The sequence below is a fragment of the Bos taurus genome, chromosome 3, assembly GCF_002263795.3.
Source record: "Bos taurus isolate L1 Dominette 01449 registration number 42190680 breed Hereford chromosome 3, ARS-UCD2.0, whole genome shotgun sequence".
Lineage (NCBI taxonomy): Eukaryota > Metazoa > Chordata > Mammalia > Artiodactyla > Bovidae > Bos > Bos taurus.
Window position 1 is genome coordinate 89526765 of NC_037330.1, and position 24776 is coordinate 89551540.

General features: G+C 39.7%; 1 protein-coding gene across 2 annotated transcripts in view; it reads right to left on the reverse strand.

Annotated features, from left to right (window-relative positions):
- The window catches only part of PRKAA2 (protein kinase AMP-activated catalytic subunit alpha 2), a 79322-nt gene extending 56416 nt beyond the window's left edge, over positions 1-22906 (reverse strand). The window contains exon 1 of one of the 2 annotated variants that reach the window (XM_024989604.2): positions 22771-22906. Coding sequence is in view for 1 of the 2 variants with exons in the window: in NM_001205605.1 (NP_001192534.1) it covers positions 22771-22864 (94 nt within the window). In the remaining variant the exon portion in view is untranslated. The remainder of the gene's footprint in view (positions 1-22770) is intronic. The other variant, NM_001205605.1, reaches the window with a different exon arrangement.
- Positions 22907-24776: the final 1870 nt, after the last annotated feature.

Genomic DNA, 24776 nt, shown 5'->3' on the forward strand with positions numbered 1-24776 from the left:
GGAAACGTTTTCTAGTATAGAAGAGATTATTTAAAACTGATGGACAAAGTACTGAGTTGGCTAAAAAGTTCATTTGGGTTTTTCTGTAAGATGTTGCTGGAAGACTCAAACTTTTTGGCCAATCAAGTATTAGTATTTAGGTCAGAGATAAAAGATTTGAAAAAATGTTCACGTATGTAATCACTCCAGATGAAAAACAAAATCTTCCAAAAACATTCCCAAAGCTTCTTAAATCATCCCCTCTCTTATCTTTCCAACTCTTGTCCTTACGTGTCTGCTCTCTTTCTGTGTGTCTTATTTTACATGCTTTGTCTCCCTCCTGTTCACTCCCCTTTCATTTCTTCCCTTCAGACATCTCCCCTTCAATGCCCCTAACTGAATAATTTCTGTTGTTGAATATATTTACTTAATATAATTTTATGTTCCATAGACATCTTCTAGAGACATACTCTCTCAGTTTACCGTTGCTGAAAACATATTATGCTTTTGTTTTTGAAGAGTATTTTTGTTGAGTACAAAATTATAGGTTGGCAGTTTGTTTGTTTCACTTCTCTAAAGATATCACTCCACTATTTCCTTGCTTTCATTGTTTTTGGTTAAAAAGTCAGCTTATTTTCATTCCTTCGAAAATAATATGCATTTTTAATCCTCTGGCTACTTTTTAAGATTTCCCTTAATATTTTCCCCATCTCCGCATACACAGATGAAGTCCACTCCAGTATAGGAAAGTCTCAAGGGAAAACAAACAAACAAACAATTTTAACCAGTTTTCCAATGATATACCTATGAATGGTTTTCTTGTATTTATTCTGCTTATGGTTCATACATCTGAATCTGTGGCCTGATGTGTTCATCAGCTTTGAAAACTTTTCTATTATCTCTTCAAATATTGAGTACAAAACTATAGCTTGAAGCTGAAACGCCAATACTTCGGCCACCTGATGTGAAGAGCTGACTCGTGTGAAAAGACCCCGATGCTGGGAGGGACTGAGGGTGGGACGAGAGGGGACGGCAGGGGGTGCCCTGTCATCCTCCCTCTGCCCGCCTCCCTCTCCCTTCCTCTTCTAGAATGATCATCAGTAGTATTGGGTTCAAAATAACATTCAAACTCACAGGACACAAGAGGTAGTCATCTCATCACCAATTTCACTTAGCTCTTTGGAAGGACTTAGCACTGGAAATATAGCATGTCAGTATGACAAAAATCAAACACATCTTTATCTGGAGTCCTTAAAATATCCAGTTGCTGCTTCCCAGACCCTTAATCAATCACACAGAGAGACTCAGAGCATTTGTAGATTTCAAACAGTAACCACATGAAATAACAGTCCATGCATGCAGCTTCTAACCCCTGCACAAAGGATGCACTGAGTTAGAAGAGATGTCACAAAGGGGAGCTGAAGAGCTATTTCCCTACAAATTTTATGCTAGTGAAACAATGAAGCAGTAATGTATATCCTTAGAGGTATACATGTGTTTCCTTAGTCCTCAAAGTCCAGATGTAACTTACCAATCACAGATAATTTTCACCATAAATACTGCTGGTTGGTAACAGAACTGAAATAGCACATTTATCTTCGTATATGTCCAAGAGAAACTGTATCAAAAGAAGGTAAAGTAAACCTAAGGTCATCTTTCCACAGGAAATTTGGGTGCCTTTTATTTCTTTGTCTTGCTCTAATTGCTCTGGCTAGAATTCCAGTACTGATTCAGTCTTGGTCAGTCAGTCAGTTCAGTCGCTCACCCGTGTCAGACCCTTTGCGACCCCATGGACTGCAGCACACCAGCCCTCCCTGTCCATCACCAACTCTCGGAAGTTACTCAAACTCATGTCCATTGAGTCGGTGATGCCATCCAACCATCTCATCCACTGCCATCCCCTTCTCCTCCTGCCTTCAATCTTTCCCAGCATCAGGGTGTTTTCAAATGAGTCAGCTCTTCACATCAGGTGGCCGAAGTATTGAAGTTTCAGTTTCAACATCAGTCCTTCCAATGAATATTCAGGATTTATTGCCTTTAGGATGGACTGGTTGGATCTCCTTGCAGACCAAGGGACTCTCAAGAGTCTTCTCCAACACCACAGTTCAAAAGCATCAATTCTTCAGTGCTCAGCTTTCTTTATAGTCCAACTCTCACATCCATACATAACTACTGGAAAAACTATAGCCTTGACTACACGGACCTTTCCCATGAACAGTACAAAAAGACAGAAAGATGAACTCTCGAGGTCAGTAGTGCCCAATATGCTACTGGAGATCAGTTGAGAAATAACTCCAGAAAGAATGAAGAGACAGAGCCAAAGCAAAAACCACACCCAGTTTTGGATGTGACTGGTGATGGAAGCAAGGTCCAATGCTGTACAGAGCAATATTGCATAGGAACCTGGACTGTTAGGTCCATGAATCAAGGCAAATTGGAAGTGGTCAAATAGAAGATGGCAAGAGTGAACGTCAACATTTTAGGAATCAGCAAACTAAAATAGACTGAAATGGGTGAATTTAACTCAGATGGCCATTATATCTACTACTGTGGGCAGGAATCCCTTAGAAGAAATGGAGTAGCCATCATAGTTAACAAGAGAGTCTGAAATGCAGTACTTGGATGCAGTCTCAAAAATGACAGAATGATCTCTGTTCGTTTCCAAGGCAAATCATTCAATATCATGGTAATCCAAGTCTATGCCTCTACCAGTAATGCTGAAGAAGCTGAAATTGAACAGTTCTATGCAGACTGGTTCCAAATAGGAAAAGGAGTTCGTCAAAGCTGTATACTGTCTGCCTGTTTATTTAACTTATATGCAGAGTACATCATGAGAAATGCTGGACTGGAAGAAACACAAACTGGAATCAAGATTGCCGGGAGAAATATCAATAACCTCAGATATGCAGATGACACCACCCTTATGGCAGAAAGTGAAGAGGAACTAAAAAGCCTCTTGATGAAAGTGAAAGTGGAGAGTGAAAAAGTTGGCTTAAAGCTCAACATTCAGAAAACGAAGATCATGGCCTCCGGTCCCACCACTTCATGGGAAATAGATGGGGAAACAGTGGAAACAGTGTCAGACTTTATTTTTCTGGGCTCCAAAATCACTGCAGATGGTGACTGCAGCCATGAAATTAAAAGACGCTTACTCCTTGGAAGGAAAGTTATGACCAACCTAGATAGCATATTCAAAAGCAGAGACATTACTTTGCCAACAAAGGTTCGTCTAGTCAAGGCTATGGTTTTTCCTGTGGTCATGTATGGATGTGAGAGTTGGACTGTGAAGAAGGCTGAGTGCCGAAGGATTGATGCTTTTGAAGTGTGGTGTTGGAGAAGACTCTTGAGAGTCCCTTGGACTGAAAGGAGATTCAACCAGTCCATTCTGAAGGAGATCAGCCCTGGGATTTCTTTGGAAGGAATGATGCTAAAGCTGAAACTCCAGTACTTTGGCCACTTCATGTGAAGAGCTGACTCATTGGAAAAGACTCTGATGCTGGGAGGGATTGGGGGCAGGAGGAGAAGGGGATGACAGAGGATGAGATGGCTGGATGGCATCACTGACTTGATGGATGTGAGTCTGAGTGAACTCTGGGAGTTGGTGATGGACAGGGAGGCCTGGTGTGCTGTGATTCATGGGGTCGCAAAGAGTCGAACATGACTGAGCGACTGATCTCTGATGCAGACCTACAAGACCTCTTAGAACATCCAAAAAAACAAACAAAAAAATGATGTCCTTTTCAGTCTTGGTACATTCTGTGTTTCCAGAAGTGCATCAGTTCCTTCTAGGTTATACAATCTGTTGGCATGTTATTCATAATAGTCTCTTATGAGTCTACATTTCTGTAGTCAGTTGCAATGTCTCCTCTTTCTTTTCTAATTTTACTTACTTGAGTCTTTCTTTTTCTTAGTTCAGCTAAAGGTGTGTCAATTTTGTTTTGTTTTGTTTTCAAAGAACCACCTCTTAGTTTCATTGATCCTTTCTGTTGTCTTTCTGGTCACTATTTCATTGATTTGCATTCTGATTTTTATTATTTCCTTCCTTCTACTAACTTTGGGCTTAATTTGCTCTTCTGTTTTGAATTCCTTGAGGTATTAAGTTAGGTCGCTTATTTCAGATCTAATTTCCTAATACACATGTTACTACCGTTGTTCAGTTGTGTCCGACTCTGTGACTCCATGAACTGCAGCACACCATGTTTCCCTATCCTTTACTACCTCTCAGAGCTTGCTCAAACTCATGCTCATTGAGTCAGTGATGTCATCCAACCATCTCATCCTCTGTCACCCCTTCTCCTTCTCCCCTCAATCTTTCCCAGCATCAGGATCTTTTCCAGTGAGTTGGCTGTTTGCATCAGGTGGCCAAAGTACTGGAGCTTCAGTTTCAGCATCAGTCCTTACAACAAATATTCAGGACTGATTTCCTTTAGGATTGACTGGTTTCATCTCCTTGCAGTCCAAGGGACTCTCAAGAGTCTTCTCCAGCACCACAGTTCAAGTCAATTCTTTGGTGCTCAGCCTTCTTTACAGTCCAACTCTCACTTCCACACATGACTACTGGAAAAACCATAGCATTGACTAGATGGACCTTTGTTGGCAAAGTGATGTCTCTGCTTTTTAATACAGTGGCTAGGTTTTTCATAGCTCTTCTTCCAAGGAACAAGTGTCTTTTAATTTCATGGCTGGAGTCATTGTCTGCAGTAATTTTGGAGCCCAAGAAAATAAAGTCTCTCACTGTTTCCATTGTTTCCCCATCTATTTGCCATGAAGTGATGGGACCGGATGCTATGATCATAGTTTTTGAATGTTGAGTTTTAAGCCAGCTTTTTCACTCTCCTCTTTAACCTTCATCAAGAGGCTCTTTAGTTCCTTTAGTTCTTTAGTTCCTTTAGGCTCTTTAGTTCCTCTTTACTTCTTCACTTTCTACCACTAGGGTGGTGTATTTCCTGCATATCTGAATTTATGTGTACATATTACTATAACCTTTCCTCTCAGATATACTTTTGTTGCCTCCCAGAATATCTAATATACTATATCTCCACTTTCATTTGTCTCAAGATAATTTATTTCCATTTTCTTTTTTTGACTCAATGGTTTTTTATAAGTGTGTTTAGTTTTCACATGGTTTCAGACCTTCTTACTATCTTCTTCTTGTGGATTTCTAGTTTCAAACCACTGTGATCAGAAAAGATGGTATGATTTCAATCTTAAATCTGCTAAGACTTGTTTTGTAGCCTATCATATGATCTATCCTGGAGAATGTTCCATGTGTACTTGAGAATAATGTGTATTCTGTTGGACAGAATGTTACATATGTCCATTTGTTTTCAAGTGTGATTCAATTCCAATGTTTCCTTGTTGAATTTGTTTGTATGTTCTATCCACTCCTGATAGTGGAATGCTGAAATATCCTACAATTACTGTGCTGCTGTTTATTTCTCCTTTAAGATCTGTTATTATTTGCTTAATGCATTTTGGCACATATATATGCCTGTGTTGGGAGCATATATACTTATGATTGCAAGGAAATGGCAACCCACTCCAGTATTCTTGCCTAGAAAATGCCATGGACAGAGAAGCCTAGCAGCATACAGTTCATGGGATCACAAAGAGTCAGACACGACTGAGTAACTGAGCACATAACCTCTTGATATACTGATACCTTTATCATAATACAATGACCTTTTTTGTCTCATTATACTTTTTTGACTTGAAGTCTACTTTGTCTGATATAAGTGTGCTTATGCCTACCTTCTTTTGGTTTCCAATTACTTGAAATATCATCATCCATCCTTTCCTTTGAGCCATTCTGTGTCTTCAAAGATAAAAAGTGTTCTGTAGATCACATACAATTGCTTTTTTTTTTTAATCCATCCAGCCACTGTGTGCCTTTGGATTGGTGAATTCAATCCATTTACATTTAGAGTGACTATTTGACATTTAAGAACATACTACTGCCATATTGTGCTTTATCTTTTTTTTTTAATTTTATTTTATTTTTAAACTTTACAATATTGTATTAGTTTTGCCAAATATCAAAATGAATCCACCACAGGTATACCAGCATTCCCCATCCTGAACCCTCCACCCTCCTCCCTCCCCTACCCTCCCTCTGGGTCGCCCCAGTGTGCTTTATCTTTTATTATTTTACTGCTCCACTATTTCTTCTTCTGTTTCTGTCTACCTTTGTAAGTTGGTGGTTTTCATAGTGATTTTCTCAGTCTCCCATTTTTTAAAAAAAATATTTCATTCTCCACTAAATTTTTTTATGGTTACCATGAAATTTATATAAAACTTTTCATAGATGAAAGTTATTTTTCTGCTGATAGCAACTTATCTTCATTTGTCTATAAAAGTTCCATTCTTTAGCTCTTTCCTTTTTACATTTTTGACATCACCAATTACCTTTCTTATGATTTGATTACAAGTTGTGGTAGCTATACTTCATTTCCTTTACCTTCTGTGCTATAATTAGGACTTAAATATATTATTACAAAAGGTTACTTTTCTATCATCATAATCAGAGTTGTGTACTTTCATCTTTTGTGCACTTTCAACTTGAAGAGCTCTTTTCAACATTTCCTGTAAAGCAGGTCTAGTAGTGATTAACTCAGTTTTTGTCTGGGAAAGCCTATATTTCTCCTTCATATATGAAGAGTAATTTTGCCAGATTGAGTATTCTTGGTTGGCAGGTTTTATCTTTCAACATTTTGAATATGTCATTCCACTGTCTCCTAGCCTACAGAGTTTCTCCTGATAAATCTGCTGATAGCCTAATGAGGGTAACTCTATAGGTTACTATTTTTCCTTGCAGTCTTTAAAGTTATCATTGACTTTTGTCAGTTTTAATATGTCTTGGAGAATGTCCTTTCATGTTTACATATGTAAAGGTGGATGTATATATCCAGTATCTTCTCCAGGTTTGGAAAGTTCTCAGCTATTATTTAACACACTATCTGCTCCCTTTTCCCTCTCTTCCTCCTTTGGCTCACCAGATGAAGTCAGAGAGTTTTTGCAGTTTCTTCACTTTTAAAAAATCTTATTTCTCTTCCTGCCATCTGAATCATCTCTATATCCCTACCCCTGAGCTTGCTAATTCTTCCATGTGACTTGCTCTATTTCCATTGCATTCTAATTCTTAATCTCATTTATCGAGTCCTTTAGCTCCATAATTTGTTTGGTTTCTTTTTAGAATTTCAGTCACTTGGGTAAAGTACTCCTCCCGTTTATTAATTTTATTCCTGAGATCATTGTATTGCCTAAGTTTTCCTGCAGCTCACTGAATTTCCTCTTAATAGCTATTTTCAACTCTTTATCAGTTAGATCACAGTATTCCAGATCTTTGGGTTTGGTTGTGGGAAAACTGTCACTTTCTTCTTGTGATAACATGATTACAATGATATTTTCCCATGGTGCTTGATGAAATGAGACTTTGCTCTCACATTTGAAGTAGCAAAGATTTTTCTTTATTTAGGCAAGGCTTTGTTTACTCCTAACAATTCAGTAGGTTGGTAATTAGAAGTCTTCCTTTTGTTTTCCAGAAGGTGGTGCTATAACACAGGTTATTATTATTTTTAATTTTTTTCATTTCTCTTACCAGTACAAGGTTGGGAGTTGGGAATGTGTATCAACAACAAAAGTAAGTTGGCAGAGAAAATAAAAGAGGAGAGGGTAGCTGGTGGCACATTGGAGGAGATGTACGTTAATCTTTGGGCTTTGGGTGTGCCCACAACCTAGTAGAGGGATCCCCAAGTTTGGGGTGAGGGTCCCACCAGCCCATGGGTAGTTATGGGCTGGTATGGCCCATGGTATGGCCAGAATCATGGGACCAATGGACAGGAGATGTTTTCTTTCCTTTCTCTTTGCCCTTTTCTCTTTCCTTTCCCTCTCTCTAGTCACTGAGCTCTCTCCACAGAGAGAGCAGCAGGTCCCTCTAGCTGCAGCATGCACAGCTGGGCAGACCCCTACTCACCACCATCACCCTCCACCTCCTTTGCCAAAAAAAGGTCTGTGCTGGCCCACTGCAGACCTACTGGCAACATTCCCTCACTCCACAGCCTTTTCTGCATTCCAATCCACTCACTTTCAGGTACAAAGATGGATGGATCTCGAGTGTCCTGGAATGCTATGCAGAAGAGCTTTTTAAAAAAAATTTTTTTTTGGTTATGCATGTCCAATTAGATGTACACTGAAGGGGAGAGGAAAAAGAGAAATAACTCATACTGACACCACTTCAATCGTAATTATTTTAAAGTCCATGTCTGATAGCTTAAATATCTGAATTCCTATGAGGTTTTTTCTATTGTCTTGCCCTTGTTTCCTAGCATGTTGAACACTGTGTGAAAATATAGAGGGCCCACTTTATTTTATTCTCCTTCAGAGAATAAAGACAGGAGGCAGATCATCTTAATATGTCTAGTATTAAGCTGATTCTAAGGATTTCGGTCTTCAGGGGCTTGCAAACAAAAACCCAAGTGCTTACCTGCGACTCTCCTCCTTGATAAGTTGTGAACTCCAACTGCTGTCTCCCCAGGATTCAAACTATGCCTAGCTTTTCTGCCTTTTATCCACTGTTCTCTGTTTGGCTTCTTACATTTACCATCTTTACAAATTAGCAAATGACTCAAAAAGAAAGGCCAAACAAAATGTCAGACTCACTCCAATGCATTTTTCTTCTCACAGGGATATCAACCACTCAAGTCCTGGCTGCCTTCAGATTTTTAATTTTCTCCAGATTTTCAATTCCACTTTAACTAGAAAGTTGATTTGATGCAAGTTAGAAATCATAGCCAGATAGGGAAGACAATCTCGAGTCTTTAAAATTAAAATATACAAATATGTGTGTGTGCATGCGCACACATGTTTATCAATTCAGTTCAGTTGCTCAGTCATGTCCGACTCTTCAGGACCCCATGACATGCAGCTCGGCAGACTTCCCTATCACCAACTCCCGGAGCTTGCTCAAACTCATGTCTGTCAAGTCGGTGATGCCATCCAACCATCTCATCCTGTCGTCCCCTTCTTCTTTTGCCTTCGATCTTTTTCAGCATCAGGTTCTTTTCCAGATTAAATCTAGATAAATTCCAGATAAAATCTAGGAATATATTCTTTACCATACCTCACATGGCATACTTTCTGAACTCCTCTAGTTATAATGATCATTCTCTGAATGAAATATATGTGGCTAAGATTTTTTTCCAAATTATGGAACCAAGAACTAAAATCAATATTCAACATTTAGCTTAATACAAAGTACAGAACTATACTATTAATACTTCTACAACTATCTACTAATATGGTTCATTAATATCAATCTATATGTCTATTTTCTACCAAAAAACAATCTTTACACTTAAGTACTCATAATATATACATAATATATACTCATAATATATACTTCAAAACTCATGGTCAGATAAAACTTCAATATGTTAGAACCGCTATCAACTGTTCTACTCTCTTATATACCTGCTTTTCATTTTTGTTTTTACCCTAGATTTGACACTTATCCCTATCAAATTCTACCTAGCAACTCAAAGAGTCAATGAATATTTAAATTCTCATTCTATGACTTGTCTATCAATTATCTCATCTAGCTTTGTTCTATCCCAAATAGGAAATCTTACTATACATATTAAATAGAGTAAAGGACCAAGATTTCCCTTAGAATGACACGTAAGTTCTTTGGGAATAGTTGTTCAGCAGCAATAAGCCCTCCAAAGCACATTTCTTTATCTTAACCAAAAAGTTTACCATAAGACACAAAGCTAAATTTCTTACTAAAAGCAAATTTATAGTATATAGTATAACCATCATACTACTTAACTGTGAATTAGTAGAGCACTGAGAAGGCCTGGTATAAATTTGAGTAAAAGGTAGATTCATTACATCATATTTGACATAGAATTCAAACATGAGAGATGAATCATTTAAGTAAATTCTGTTTTGAACATTTCCCTCTTCCTTCTTTCCAGATACTCCCAATTTGTAGCATCATTGCCACATTTTTGACAATGACATAAACAGTTTGCTTACAATCTTGTATGACTAAACATGTAGGTGCTTAAGATATAATTGGTTCTATTATTTCATTATACGGAGCTACTCTACGTCCAAGGTCAGGGGCGGCAGCTGAGAGGAGCTACCCCACGCCTGAGGTCAGGGGCGCAGCCGAGAGGAGCAACCCCACGTCCAAGGAGCAGCAGCTGCACAGGCACAGGAGGGCCGAGAGGAGCTACTCCACGTTCAAGGTCAGGAGGGGCGGCCCTGAGGAGATACCCCTCATCCAAGGTAAGGAGCAGCAGCTGAGCTTTGCTGGAGCAGCCATGAAGAGATACCCCATGTCCAAGGCAAGAGAAACCCAAGTAAGATGGTAGATGTTCAAAGGGCATCAGAGGGCAGATACACTGAAACCATAATCAAAGAAAACTAGCCAACCTGATCACACGGACCACAGCCTGTCTAACTCAATGAAACTAAGCAATGCCATGAGGGGCCACCCAAGACGGACGGGTCATGGTGAAGAGGTCTGACAGAATGTGGTCCACTGGAGAGGGAATGGCAAACCACCTCAGTATTCTTGCCTTGAGAACCCCATGAACAGTATGAAAAGGCAAGATGATAGGATACTGAAAGAGGAACTCCCCAGGTCAGTAGGTACCCAATATGCTACTGGAGATCAGTGGAGAAATAACTCCAGAAAGAATGAAGGGATGGAGCCAAAGCAAAAACAACACCCACTTGTGGATGTGACTGGTGATAGAAGCAAGGTCCCATACTGTAAAGAGCAAGACTGCATAGGGACCTGGAATGTCATGTCCATGAATCAAGGCAAATTGGAAGTGGTCAAACAGGCAATGGCAAGAGTGAACGTCGACATTTTAGGAATCAGTGAACTAAAATGGACTGGAATGGGTGAACTTAACTCAGATGACCATTATATCTACTACTGTGGGCAGGAATCCCTCAGAAGAAATGGAGTAGCCATCATGGTCAACAAAAGAGTCTGAAATGCACTACTTAGATGCAATCTCAAAAACAACAGAATGATCTCTGTTCATTTCCAAGGCAAACCATTCAAATATCACAGTAATCCAAGTCTATGCTCCTCAACCATTAACACTGAAGAAGCTGAAGTTGAACAGTTCTATGAAGACCTACAAGACCTTTTAGAACTAACACCGGAAAAAGATGTCCTTTTCATTATAGGGGACTGGAATGCAAAAAGTAGGAAGTCAAGAAACACCTGGAATAACAGGCAAATTTGGCCTTGGAGTACGGAAGGAAGCAGGGCAAAGGCTAATAGAGTTTTGCCAAGAGAACGCATTGGTCATAGCAAACACCCTCTTCCAACAACACAAGAGAAGACTCTACACATGGACATCACCAGATGGTCAACACCAAAATCACACTGATTATATTCTTTGCAGCCACAGATGGAGAAGCTCCATATAGTCAGCAAAAAGACCGGGAGCTGACTGTGGCTCAGATCATGAACTCCTTATTGCCAAATTCAGACTTAAATTGAAGAAAGTAGGGAAAACCATTATACCATTCAGGTATGACCTAAATAAAATCCCTTATGATTATACAGTGGAAGTGAGAAATAGATTTAAGGGACTAGATCTGATAGACAAAGTGCCTGATGAACTATGGATGGAGGTTCATGACATTGTATAGGAGATAGGGATCAAGACCATCCCCATGGAAAAGAAATGCAAAAAAGCAAAATAGCTGTCTGAGGAGGCCTTACAAATAGCTGTGAAAAGAAGAGAAGCAAAAAGCAAAAGAGAAAAGGAAAGATATAAGCATATGAATGCAGAGTTCCAAAGAACAGCAAGGAGACATAAGAAAGCCTTCCTCAGCGATCAATGCAAAGAAATAGAAGAAAACAACAGAATGAGAAAGACTAGAGATCTCTTCAAGAAAATTAGAGATACCAAGGGAACATTTCATGCAAAGATGGGCTCGATAAAGGACAGAAATTGTATGGATCTACAGAAGCAGAAGATATTAAGAAGAGGTGGCAAGAATACACAGAAGAACTGTACAAAAAAGATCTTCATGACCCAGATAATCACAATGGTGTGATCACACACCTAGAGCCAGATATCCTGGAATGTGAAGTCAAGTGGGCTTTAGAAAGCATCACTACGAACAAAGCTAGTGGAGGTGATGGAATTCCAGTTGAGCTATTTCAAATCCTGAAAGGTGATGCTGTGAAAGTGCTGCATTCAATATGCCAGCAAATTTGGAAAATGCAGCAGTGGCCACAGGACTGGAGAAGGTCAGTTTTCATTCTAATCTCAAAGAAAGGCAATGCCAAAGAATGCTCAAAGTACCACATAATTGCATTCATCTCACACACTAGTAAAGTAATGCTTAAAATTCTCCAACCCAAGTTTCAACAATACATGAACCGTGAACTACCAAATGTTCAAGCTGGTTTTAGAAAAGGTAGAGGAACCAGAGATCAAATTGCCAACATCCGCTGGATCACTGAAAAAGCAAGAGAGTTCCAGAAAAAACATCCATTTCTGCTTTATTGACTATGCCAAAGCCTTTGACTGTGTGGATCACCACAAACTGTAGGAAATTCTTCAAGAGTTGGGAATACCAGACCACCTGACCTGCCTCTTGAGAAACCTGTATGCAGGTCAGGAAGCAACAGTTAGAACTGGACATGGAACAACAGACTGGTTCCAAATAGCAAAAGGAGTATGTCAAGGCTGTATATTGTCACCCTGCTTATTTAACTTATATGCAGAGTACATTATGAGAAGCGCTGGGCTGGAAGAAGCACAAGCTGGAATCAAGTTTGCCGGGAGAAATCTCAATAACCTCAGGTATATAGATGACACCACCCTTGTGGCAGAAAGTGAAGAGGAACTAAAAAGCCTCTTGATGAAAGTGGAGAGTGAAAAAGTTGGCTTGAAGCTAAATATTCAGAAAACGAAGATCATGGCGTCTGGTCCCATTACTTCATGGGAAATAGATGGGGAAACAGTGGAAACAGTGTCAGACTTTATTTTTCTGGGCTCCAAAATCACTGCAGATGGTGACTTCAGCCATGAAATTAAAATATGCCTACTCCTTGGAAGGAAAGTTATGACCAACCTAGATAACATATTCAAAAGCAGAGACATTACTTTGCCAACAAAGGTTCATCTAGTCAAAGCTATAGTTTTCCCAGTGGTCATGTATGGATGTGAGAGTTGGACTGTGAAGAAAGCTGAGCACTGAAGAATCGATGCTTTTAAACTGTGGTGTTGGAGAAGACTCTTGAGAGTCCCTTGGACTGCAAGGAGGTCCAACCCGTCCATCCTAAAGGAGATCAGTCCTGGGTGTTCCAATGGAAGGACTGATGCTGAAGCTGAAACTCCAATACTTTGGCCACCTCATGCGAAGAGCTGACTCACTGGAAAAGACCCTGATGCTGGGAGGGATTGGGGGCAGGAGGAGAAGGGGATGGCAGAGGATGAGATGGCTGGATGGCATCACCGACTCAATGGACGTGAGTTTGAGTAGACTCCGGGAGTTGGTGATGGACAGGGAGGCCTGGCATGCTGCAATTCATGGGGTCGCAAGGAGTTGGACATGACTGAGCAACTGAACTGACTGACTGATTCTCTCATAACTAAGTCTGGCAAAACTCAAGTCAATTATGGAATACGCATAGTACCAAGTTATGCCCCAACATGTTAAAAACAAAAATTAATAATATTTATGGTATTTATCGAGTAAAGTAAGAATTTAGAAAAACACTTATGGCATACTTAAAACTTTAATTCCATTATTTTCAATTATGATAGCTATATAACCATCTTATAATTAGTTTATAATTAAGAAATTGAGAGATTAAATGAGAATATATTGCTCACTATGTTTTTAATAGTGCATAAAATGTAAATACAAAATAATATGAAGAATAAAGAGTCCAAAAAAAAGTATTTCAATAAATTAATACACTAACATTCAGGATAAGAGATGTTAGAGCAAGATTTGATGATTCTATAAAAGGCATTTAAAAAAACTAAGGGCAAATTTAAAAAAGGATTATTAACACTTAAAAATAAAAGCACTACCAAAAGAAATACAGTAAAATTTATCAAAGGCAAACACTGTCAACCATAAGACACCACTTAAGCAAGAATACTGTTCCCTTGAAGGGGTGCAGGTTTCTATTATTAGCAGAGATAAGAGCTGCCTCAAATTCTTTCCTTAATAACACTATACTAAAAATAAAATGGTTGCCACATTTCAAAATAAACACATTGCTTTGCATATGCATTTCAGTGGTCTAAATAATAGATAAAAATCGATTTAACCTGATTCAAAGTGTTTTCTCTTACATTTGCAACTAATAAACACACTAGGGAGACTGGCTGTCACTTTCATAGCACATTCAATATTTTAGGGGTCTTCTGCCACCCACTTTCTCATCTGAGATTAGATCTTCTCTTAGATCCAATTAAATTATCTACCTGGCTTCAAAATATTAACTACTTGCTCTATAAAGTACTTTCCCTATCATTAAGGAAACCACAAGAATCTCAGAAGAGTAAATGCGACAATATAATCACTACAAAGCAGTACAAATGCTTTAAGGAAAGCTAACATGAACTACAAGGTAAGTGACTATTTTGGCACATTGAAAAAAAAAAAAAATCTAGATAAAGCAGTGCTGTGTCAGCATGGGAAAGGGAGAAAGTCCACAGAATTGAAGTAAGTTCCTCAGTATATGATCAACTACAAAAATCCTTTCTAACTCACATAGATATGTGTGGAGAAAGATTGTAGAAAGGCATTTTTAGCTCAGAGTCTGCATTTTCCGAAGTTTGAAAAAAATTAACTGTATTATTTTGGTTCTGCTCCAAGTAGAACCTTGACAACAAACCACATATAAAAACTGCCAGCTGCTGCTCACATCCTCCTCCCTTTCCCAGCTTTGCCTCCTTTATCCAAGAGTTCTATGATCACTACCATGAGACCTGGAATAGATATCTGTTACATGTTTGCATATATTCATTGCATACATATACACGGTATACAGAAGAGAGTGATAAGTGAGCAGTGTCTGGAGAATTAGATTAATAAACATACACAAATAAAATATGAAAAAAGACCAGAGAAAAATAGAACATAGTAAACTCTTTCTTCTCAACATCAATTAAATCCTGGTCTCAGAACCAGATGACAGATTATTCTGAGTTCAGCTAATTACAGGTTTACAAATATATAAAATAGGGCCCAAGTATACAAATACATAAAAGTTAAGTACTTGTATATTTTCACCTACATTTTCTCCTCTATTACTCTCAAAAGTATAAAAGAACATATAAGTCTTATTCCCTTTTTCAGAGATCAAGTGACTTGGGCTTGCAACAGCAAACTTCCACACAGGAGGCCTTCCAAATCCAGTATTCTCTATATTGTATACCATCCTGCCTTTGTGGACTTCCTCTGAATCTATCCATCTATAACATTGTTTCCTATAGAAAAGTGTCTTTCAAGAATCAATCCATTACACAAAATGAACAAAATCCATTCAGCATTAAGGACAAAACACTGAAATCACAAAAATGAGATAAATCAGGGGGAAAAAACCCTAAATAGCACACTATTTACTTGATTATTTAAGAAAGATGATGAATTCATTTTCATTCCATTAACGGTCTAGTATTTCAGAAAATATATGGCTTCATTAGTTGGAAGTATTGCTTAACAGCTGTTTAGAATTACATATTTTCAGAAGTAAAATCAGTTCAGCTAGCAATTTATATGAACATCAACAGTTATTTTCATTTCATTCTTATTCATTTTCCATATTTGTGAAAAAACAAATTTCATGACTTAACCCAAAAAGACTGGATTTTTAATATAAACACTAAAAACTAAACATCATATAGCACAAATGAGTTAATCATTAGGAACTTTCCAATGCAGGCAACCAAAAAAGTTGGGGCAAATTATTAAAGTTAAGTCTCAATGTTGCAATCAGAGTTGCAATCAGAATCACAATCAGTAAATATTTATTATTAATAACACCTCACACAGGGTACAGGATTCACTCAAATTGGCCATGTATCTAGTCATCTCCACAACAGCCATCTCTCTGTAAAGTAACTCATTTTCTCTTAAGCCATTTTATGTGCCTCAATTCATTTAATCCTTTAAAAAAACACCTAGAATGGAGGTAGCCAAGTATTGTTATTGTCATTTTACAAAAGAGGAAACAAGCTCAAAGAAGTTTAATGGTTTCCCAAATTCATATAACTGGCAGTAGCATGAAATGAAAATCCCCAGCTAATGCCTTCCAAAACCAATGTTCCTTCATCCTAGGACATCGTTATGTTTTTACAAATTCTCTTTAGTCTGGTTACTAAAGGCCACTGGCAATCTTTAGTCAAAGTTATTTTCATAATGGGGATGGGGCAACCCTGAAATACCTGGTATTTTAAAGAAATTTAAATAGTTAAATTAGTTAATAGTGTCAGAATTCAGTAACCTTATCATATTAAAAAAATGGAATGGATTGAGACACAAGAGTAAAATTTATATGAAAATATAATTTTTAATCATCCATATGTAATTTATCCATCTGCCAATGCAAGAGACTTATGAGACAGGGGTTCGATCCCTGGATGAGGAAGATCCCCTGCAGGAGGGAACAGCAACCCACTCCAGTATTCTTGCCTGGAGAATCCCCATGGACAAAGGAGCCTAGCAGGCAAGAGTCGCAAAGGGTCACAAAGGGTCGCAAAGAGTGGGACAGACTTGCATCAGAGAACCCTAAATTTGCCACTTCTGCAACTTACTAGCACTGTGACCTTAGGCAAATTAAGGTATCTAATTCTCAATATCTACATTTGCAAAATGGAGATAATACCAAATCCAGGATTACTTTGGGGAATAAATAAAACCAAGTGCATATATAGTAAACATAGTATCAACTTAATCAAGTTGTAGCTTTTATCACTAAATTGTTACAAACATGTTTCCCTTTTCTTTTGTTTTACATTATTTCAGCTATGGTCTTCAGTAATTCAAACCTCTACTAAACCAGAAGGAACAATTAAACTTATCCATTTTTTGAAATTAAATCTTCAAAAATTCGGTTGCAAATAAATTTCACATTCCAGTGTTGTTGCTAAGGAGAAGAAAAAAACAAAGCCCAAAGAGGTTTCAAGTATTCTTTAGGGCCTTGACACTACAGTTCAGTTGCTCAGTCATGTCCAACTCTTTGCAACCCCATGAACCGCAGCATTCCAGGCTTCCCTGTCCATCACCAACTCCTGGAGCTTGTTCAAACTCATGTCCATCGAGTCTGTGATACCATCCAACCATCTCCTCCTCTGTTGTCCCCTTCTTCTCCTGCCTTCAGTCTTTCCCAGCATCAAGGTCTTTTCCAATGTCAATTCTTCACATCAGGTGGCCAAAGTAATGGAGCTTCAGTTTCAGCATCACTCCTTCCAATGAATATTCAGGACTGATTTTCTTTAGGATGGACTGGTTTGATCTCTTTGTAGTTCAAGGGACTTGTCACTACATGAGGGTCAAAAACAATGCCAGTGTGGGTCAGAAATACCACAGGTATAACTCTGAGGTCCACCAGCTGACCAGGTAGTTGTCTGAGATATAATTTATGACTTAGGACTTGGTATTTATATTTCAAGGGCTTCCCAGGTGGCACAGTAGTAAAGAATCTGCCTGCCAATGCAGGAGGCACAGGAGACAGGAGTTCAGTCCCTGGGTTGGGAAGATCCCCTGGAACAGGAAATGGCAACCCACTCTAGTATTCTTGCCTGAAAATTTCCACGGACAGAAGAGTCTGGCAGGCTACAGTCCATGGAGTTGCGAAGAGCCAGATACAACTGAACAACTGAACACAAGCTCTACGTTTGCTTCTCTCTCCTGTTTTCTTACACAGAAGTGAAGATTTAACAAAATATTTACTTAATTTCTTGAAAGCCAATTCTGTGAGCTAGTCACGTAAGTATTTGAAAAACAACAAAAAACAAAGCCTTGATGAGACCTTGCTGACTAGAAAAGGCTACTTTGACTGAAAGCCTCCTATGAGATGGTTGGATGGCATCACCAACTTGATGGACATGAGTTTGAGCAAGCTCTGGGAGTTGGTGATAGATGGGAAGCCTGGTGTGCTGCAGTCCATGGGGCTGCAAAGAGTCAGACACGATTGAGCGACTGAACTGAACTGACCCTATTGTGTATAATTCTAATGAAGAATAATGATTTTATAAATCAAATCTGTCAGTTCTCACCCTGAAAATACAAGCTTCTTTTAAAAATATAATTACCATTATATTTAAAACACTTTTTTTCTTCAACTGGTCTTTGTAAAACACATGCACAGATCTGTTCTTCTAGAATTTCTATGACCTTCATTATTTAGGTAGGAACTGAGCAAGTCTAATTACAAGACCTTTTAAACAGCAGTTATACCTTACCTGGGAAAGAGTAAGAATCAAAACAATACATAGAAAAAAATTTAAGTAGATAAAATGCACTACTTTAAATTCTGACAGCCAACATAATCTGTTTCCATAAGTACTCCCCTAGTACTCTTACACTAGAACAATGGAGAAAAATCAACTCAATATTTAAAATAAGGTTTCAATCATTTATCAACAATTAGAAGGATTTCCATATGTTTTTAAAAGTAGCTTTAAACAAGTGCTATTAAATGAAAACTAGTTCTTTCCATTTTTGTTCATTGCACCTAACTTTGCTCTGTAAACTGATACATCAACAACTGAAGTTAAATGTTCAATATCTATAAATAACATAATAGCTAAAGAGAGAAGGCACATAAAATATTCAGCACTTCTCCATGTTTTTACAGCCATATAAAACTAAACCATCTACTACTGTTTTTTAGTAGAAATTAAATTTATAAAGTCTAAATCAATAGCAAATCAAAATGTAAGTATTTTCAATAAACGCTCCTGGAACAATTGGATATCCATATTCAAAAAGTTGACCTTAGAATCTCAACTTATACCATACTCAAATGTTAACTCAAAATGGGTCCTAAATGTAACTATAAGAGCTAAAACAATAAACATCTATTTTTTTAAAAAATGTGAAAAAATTCTTGAAACCCAAAGCAAAGATTTCTTAAATGTAACATCAAAAGCATCATCCATAAAAGGAAATAGTCAATAAGAAGGACCTCACAAAAATTCAAAACACTTAATACATGTCAGACAACTGACATGAAGAAATATTTGCAATAAGGGACTTGTATCCAGAATTTATAAAAAAAAAATTCTTATAAACTCAACCAATCCAACAAATGAACGAAAAAAAAGACATTTCGCCCAAGATACACAAATGGCGATTCAGTACATGAAAAGATGTTCAGTATCATCACTAGGAAAGCACAAATTGAAACCCCAATGAGTTACCATCTCACACCTACTAGAAGAGTCATAAGAAGACAATAAATAAATGTCAGTGAGGATTTGGAGAAATAGGAACCCTCACACATTATTGGTGGGATTGTAAAATGGTACAACCACTTTGAACAGTATGCAGTTTCTCCAACAAATAAAAATAAAATTATGATACAAGCCAACAATTCTTCTCTTGGGTATATCTACCCAATATACATGAGAACAGATATCCGCAACAGAGATTGCACACAGCGTTCATGGTGGCATTATCTGTAACAGTCCCAAACTGAAAACAGAGGTCATCAACAGGTGACTGCACAGGCAAAATGTGGCATTTCCATGAGGTGGAGTATTATTAAGCAAGGAAAAGGAACAATGCTATGTCATGCATGAACATCAAAAGCCTTGTTAAAGAAGTCAGACACGAGAGACTTCATATTCAATGATCTCATTTATAAGAAATGTCCAGAGAAAGCATATTTATTCAGACAGAACACAGATGAACAGTTTCCTAGGGCTAAGGGTTAATTATAAATGGCATGAGGAATTTTATTGTGGTGATGGAAATGTTATAAATCGATCTATAAAATGGTTGCACCATTCAGCAAAGTCACAAAAAATCACTGACTTGTACTATGCATAATACATTTGGGATGGGTGACTTTTATGATATGTTAAATATGCTTGAAAAAAAGTTGTGTTTAAAAATAAGAGTGCTCTTGTTTGTAGTCCCTTAAAGAATTACAATGGACCCTTGAACAACACTGGAGTTAGAGGCACTGGACCCCAGGAAGTTAAAAACTTGTGTATAACCTTATATTCATCCCTTAGTATTCATGGTTCCACATTTTAGGATTCAACCAACCTGGACTGTATAATACTGTAGTATTTATTTAGAGGAAAAAAATAATCTGTTGTAAAAGTACACCTCTGCAGTTGAAACTCATGTTGTTCAAGGGTCCACTGTAAATGAGTAACTTCAGACTGCTGCAACTTATATAACTTATATTTTTATTTTAACTTATATTTTTATTAAGCAACTGTACTAATTCTAACTTTGGATGGGAGAGCACTGTCTAACTTTGGAGAGGTGCTCATACAGTGCTAGGAAATCTCCCCAGTTAGTTGCTCACTGGGAAGGAGTCTTCCAGGAAAAGGATTTCTCATAAATTCAAGTACCTTCTGTTGGTTTATATTTTAAGTCAGTGCCTAGAAGCAGTTCAAGGATATATACAAAAAGAGATTTAAGTTGTCCTGTGACAATGGACCAAATGATCTGATGGGTATTTTAGCCAACATTCAGATTACACAAGAATTTTTTTTAAAAAACAACAATTTTTAACACAATTTGAAAAGGAACAGTATACATTATATAACCTGGAAAGTGTACATGCCTAGATGGTGAAGACTTGAGTGTATAACATCAAAACACAATAGTCCTTAGTAATGTCACAGCATTAATCCAGTTCCTGAATCTTCATATATTCACTCTAAATATATTCTCTTCACTTACCACTTTATGAGGTCTTGCAAACCTAAGCTAGAACTTCACAGCCCTCACAGGACTTGAAAGAATTTTACAAACCTGAGGTCTTTACATAAATACCACCCTATCTGTAAGGCCATGCCTGACAATCTTACTGAAAATTGCTAACTGCACAAAACGGATTCATTTTTCTTCACAGCACTAAAAATACTACACACACACACACACACACATACACACACACAAATATATATATAGTGATTACTGTCTTCCCCTACTAGAATATAAGCACCACAAAAGGAAAGATTTTCAAGATTTTGTTCCTAGGGTATCCCCATTACCTAGAACAGTGCCTGGCACACTGTAGGCACTCAGTAAGTGTTTACTGAACAAAAGAAAGGGTATCAGATGTGTGCAAGTAAATAAAAGCTGATCCCTGCCATATGAATGAACGAGTCTCTTCTATCCACTTACAGCCTGGACTCAAGGTTAAATAGGATTTTTGGACGAAGTAAAAGAGTAGTACTGATCTCTACACTACCATGTGTAAAACAGCTAGCTAGTGGGAAGCTAAGGTCTGGCACAGGGAACTCAGCTGGGTGTTCTGTGATGACCTAGCAGGGTGGGAGGGAGGCTGAAGAAGGAGGGAATTCACGTATACTTACAGCTGATTCACAATGTCATAGAGAAGAAACTAACACGAAATTGTAAAGTGATTTACTATAATTTTTAAAACCTAAAATTTTTTTCATTATGATTTTTTAAGGAAACAGAGGCCTCAATAAAATCTTCAAGCTGCCTACCCAACATTTTCCCAGCAAAACAAAAAAAAGAAAAAAGCAACAACCAAAAGAAGTATTTTTAATAAGTTGATTCTAGTTCTGGAGAGAGGACAAGTTAATTAAACTCACATGACTCTTAAGAAAAACAGGAAAGTTCAATACTTAACCAGTAACCAGTTAAAAAAAAAAAAAAAATCAAAGCAGCCTGTTTTTCTACACCCAAAATGGGATCCCATCACCTAGGAACACAGAGCTCAGCAGAGTATGTCTTACAGTTCTGGCCTCAGCCCTACATCCTCCAAGATCCAACTCCAAAGTCCCCTTTTCCTTTCCCTCCATCCTGGAAGCCTTCCTAGAACCATTTTACACACACCAAGCAAGCTTCAGACCTCCCAGTTCTAACTAAGCCCTGACCCAACCCAGCTGCATCCCAGAGTTTCCCACGGCCCGCAGAAAGACCCACCCATCTCGCGCCCCGGGATCCCCCGTAGACTACCAGCCCTACTAATCCACAACCAGGGAGCACGAAAGAACCCAGACTTGAGGACTTCCCAGCCTGGCCAAAATTGGAGGACATTTTAGACCTTTATCCCAGTTCTGCCAATTTCGGTGTGACCTTGAACACGTCCCTCCTAGGAGGTCCCCGTTTTCTCACGTTAAAGGCGAAGATAACACCTGCACCTGCTGTAAGGATTACAGGAGATCACACGTGAAGCACCTAACGGGACACCTGGCACGAAATGGGAACTCCACCATCAGGGCCGTGGATCATTCCCCAGCCCTATCCCTACAGCCTCCCAGCTGAAAGGCATCTCGCCCAACAACCCAATCTCCGGGTTTCAGAGGCGGGCACTGAGGTCGGCCAGTAGAAGCGTGCTGGACGCCAGTCCCAGGACCTCGCGACGCCCCCGCCCGAGCCCCCTAGCCAGGCCCCCGCCGTTGCCGCGGGGCGAAGCAGTACCCACTGCCTTCCCTGGGTCCCCAGGTTCCGCGCGGCCCGGGCGCGGCCGCTCCACCTGCCGCCAGGCCCCGCCACCCGCTGCCCGCTCGCGGCCCGGCGCTCCCGGACTCCGGGGCTGGGCCTCCCGCGAGGCGCGGCGTACTCAACTCTTCACTTTGCCGAAGGTGCCGACGCCCAGCGTGTCGCCCAGCACGTAGTGGCCGATCTTCACCCGCCCGTCGTGCTTCTGCTTCTCAGCCATGTTCGGCGCGCGCAGCCTCGCTCCGCCGCCGCGGGATCCTCTGTGCGGCCGCCGCCGCCGCCTACCCACAGTGCAGCGGGCCCGCGGGGGGCGGGGGCCCGAGACTTGGGGACCAGGCGAGGCGAGGCGGGGCGGGGCGCGGGGAGGGGGGGGACGCGAGCAGGTGGGGGGGGGGGGCGTGGGCGTGTGCGCGCCGAGGCCCCGTGGGCGGGCGTCAGGCCGGCGTGGGCCCAGGACTAGGGCCCTGGGGGCGCAGTGGAGGGAGGGTGGCGCTCGGTGCGGGGGAGGTCGGAGGCCGACAGGTGTGCGCGGAGCGGGGAGGAGGAAGGATGTCGCCTCGCTACCTGGAGGAGGGGCCCTGGGGTGGGAGCCGGGTTAAGGGGCCCTTGAGCAGAACCTGACGGTGGAAATGAGAGGGTGAGATTTGGGCCGAATCTTGGCGAGTGGAAAGAGATGGAAGTATTAATAGAGCCTGGAGAAGAGAAACAGGCCTGAAGTGTGGGGAGAGAGGGGCGTGAAAAGCAGCGTGTGGGTCCGAGGGAAGTCCAGGCTGGCCACAGTGGGGAAGGGCCTTGATCGAAGGTCAGTCGGAGGAGAGTCACAAGGAAGCGTTTGGAGTCACGCACTGTTTTCATACAGGTCACCACAGCACAAACAAAAAAAGCCAACTCTGCTGGCTTCACTGGTCCTCCTCTACGTACTGTCTAATTCTCAGTTGAGGAGAGACCCTCTCTAGAGCTCTCGGTTCTAACTAATTTGCACAAAGTTCCCCAATCAGTCCCAATATTTGCTCAACTGTATTTTAGACATACTTATATAAATATTTGGGCTTTCTAGGCGGCTCAGTCGTAAAGAATCCGCCTTGGAGACAAGGATTTGATCCCTGGGTTGAGAAGATCCCAGGGAAAAGGAAATGGCAATCCACTCCAATAGTGTTGCCTGGGAATTCCCATAGACAGAGGAGCCTGGCGGGCTGCAGTCCATGGGGTCGCAAAAGAGTCAGACACGACTAATCAAGTATATATAGCATAGAAATTGTGGCAGAGCTGCACAAGAGGGAAATAGTGAAAGAAATTGAAGAGGGAAACTGAACGTTGTGAGCTTGGGGAGTAAGCTACCTAAGGGACAAAGGGCAATGTAAGGGCACGAATTAAAGGTAAAGATTGAAGGGGGAGTGAGGAAACGGCAAGAGGAAACTAGAAGCAGGCAGAGCCTTAAAAACTGCCGAGATACAGTAAGTACAGTGATTATGGCTTCCTCCTCCCGCCCTCCTTTCTCCTCTCTTTTCTTCTTTCTTTCCTTCCTTCAGTCTCCTAGTTTCCAGTGTTGCCTGTCTTTCAGTGCTTAAAAATCATTTGCCTATTGGGAATAAATGTTTAAGGATTAGTTGAACATCTTTTACCTTTGTGTATGACAGTAGAGTTTCAAGGTCACATTCCTCAAATAGTAAGTCTCATCGCATTATTTATAGGTAAAGAGAGAAATGTATTAAAAAGGATAAGATGTAACACAAGTTCTTTTTCTGAGAAGTGATGAATATGCAAACTGCAAACTTGCATCTATTCTGCACACCAAGCCAATCTGATGAGAGATGATCATGGCTTATAAATTATAGACATCACAGCTGTTGAACAGAGGCTATTTCTGTTCATTCTTGGGATCATCTTTCTTGCTGACAAGAAGTATCATTTAAGAATCACTCTACCTAGCCGGCAATTGGAGGAAAATAGCCAGTTATTTTGATACTGGTATTTGGTTAAGGATCACTCCTTCGGTATTTATTCAAGTAAGAAAAAATATCTGTTCTACTTTTGAGAAATAAGATGAATGTGTCACTTGTTTTAACATCCTAGTGAAAGATGTTAAAGGCTATTAGATTGCTTTCTTGAAGCTTTATGAAGACAGCCTATAA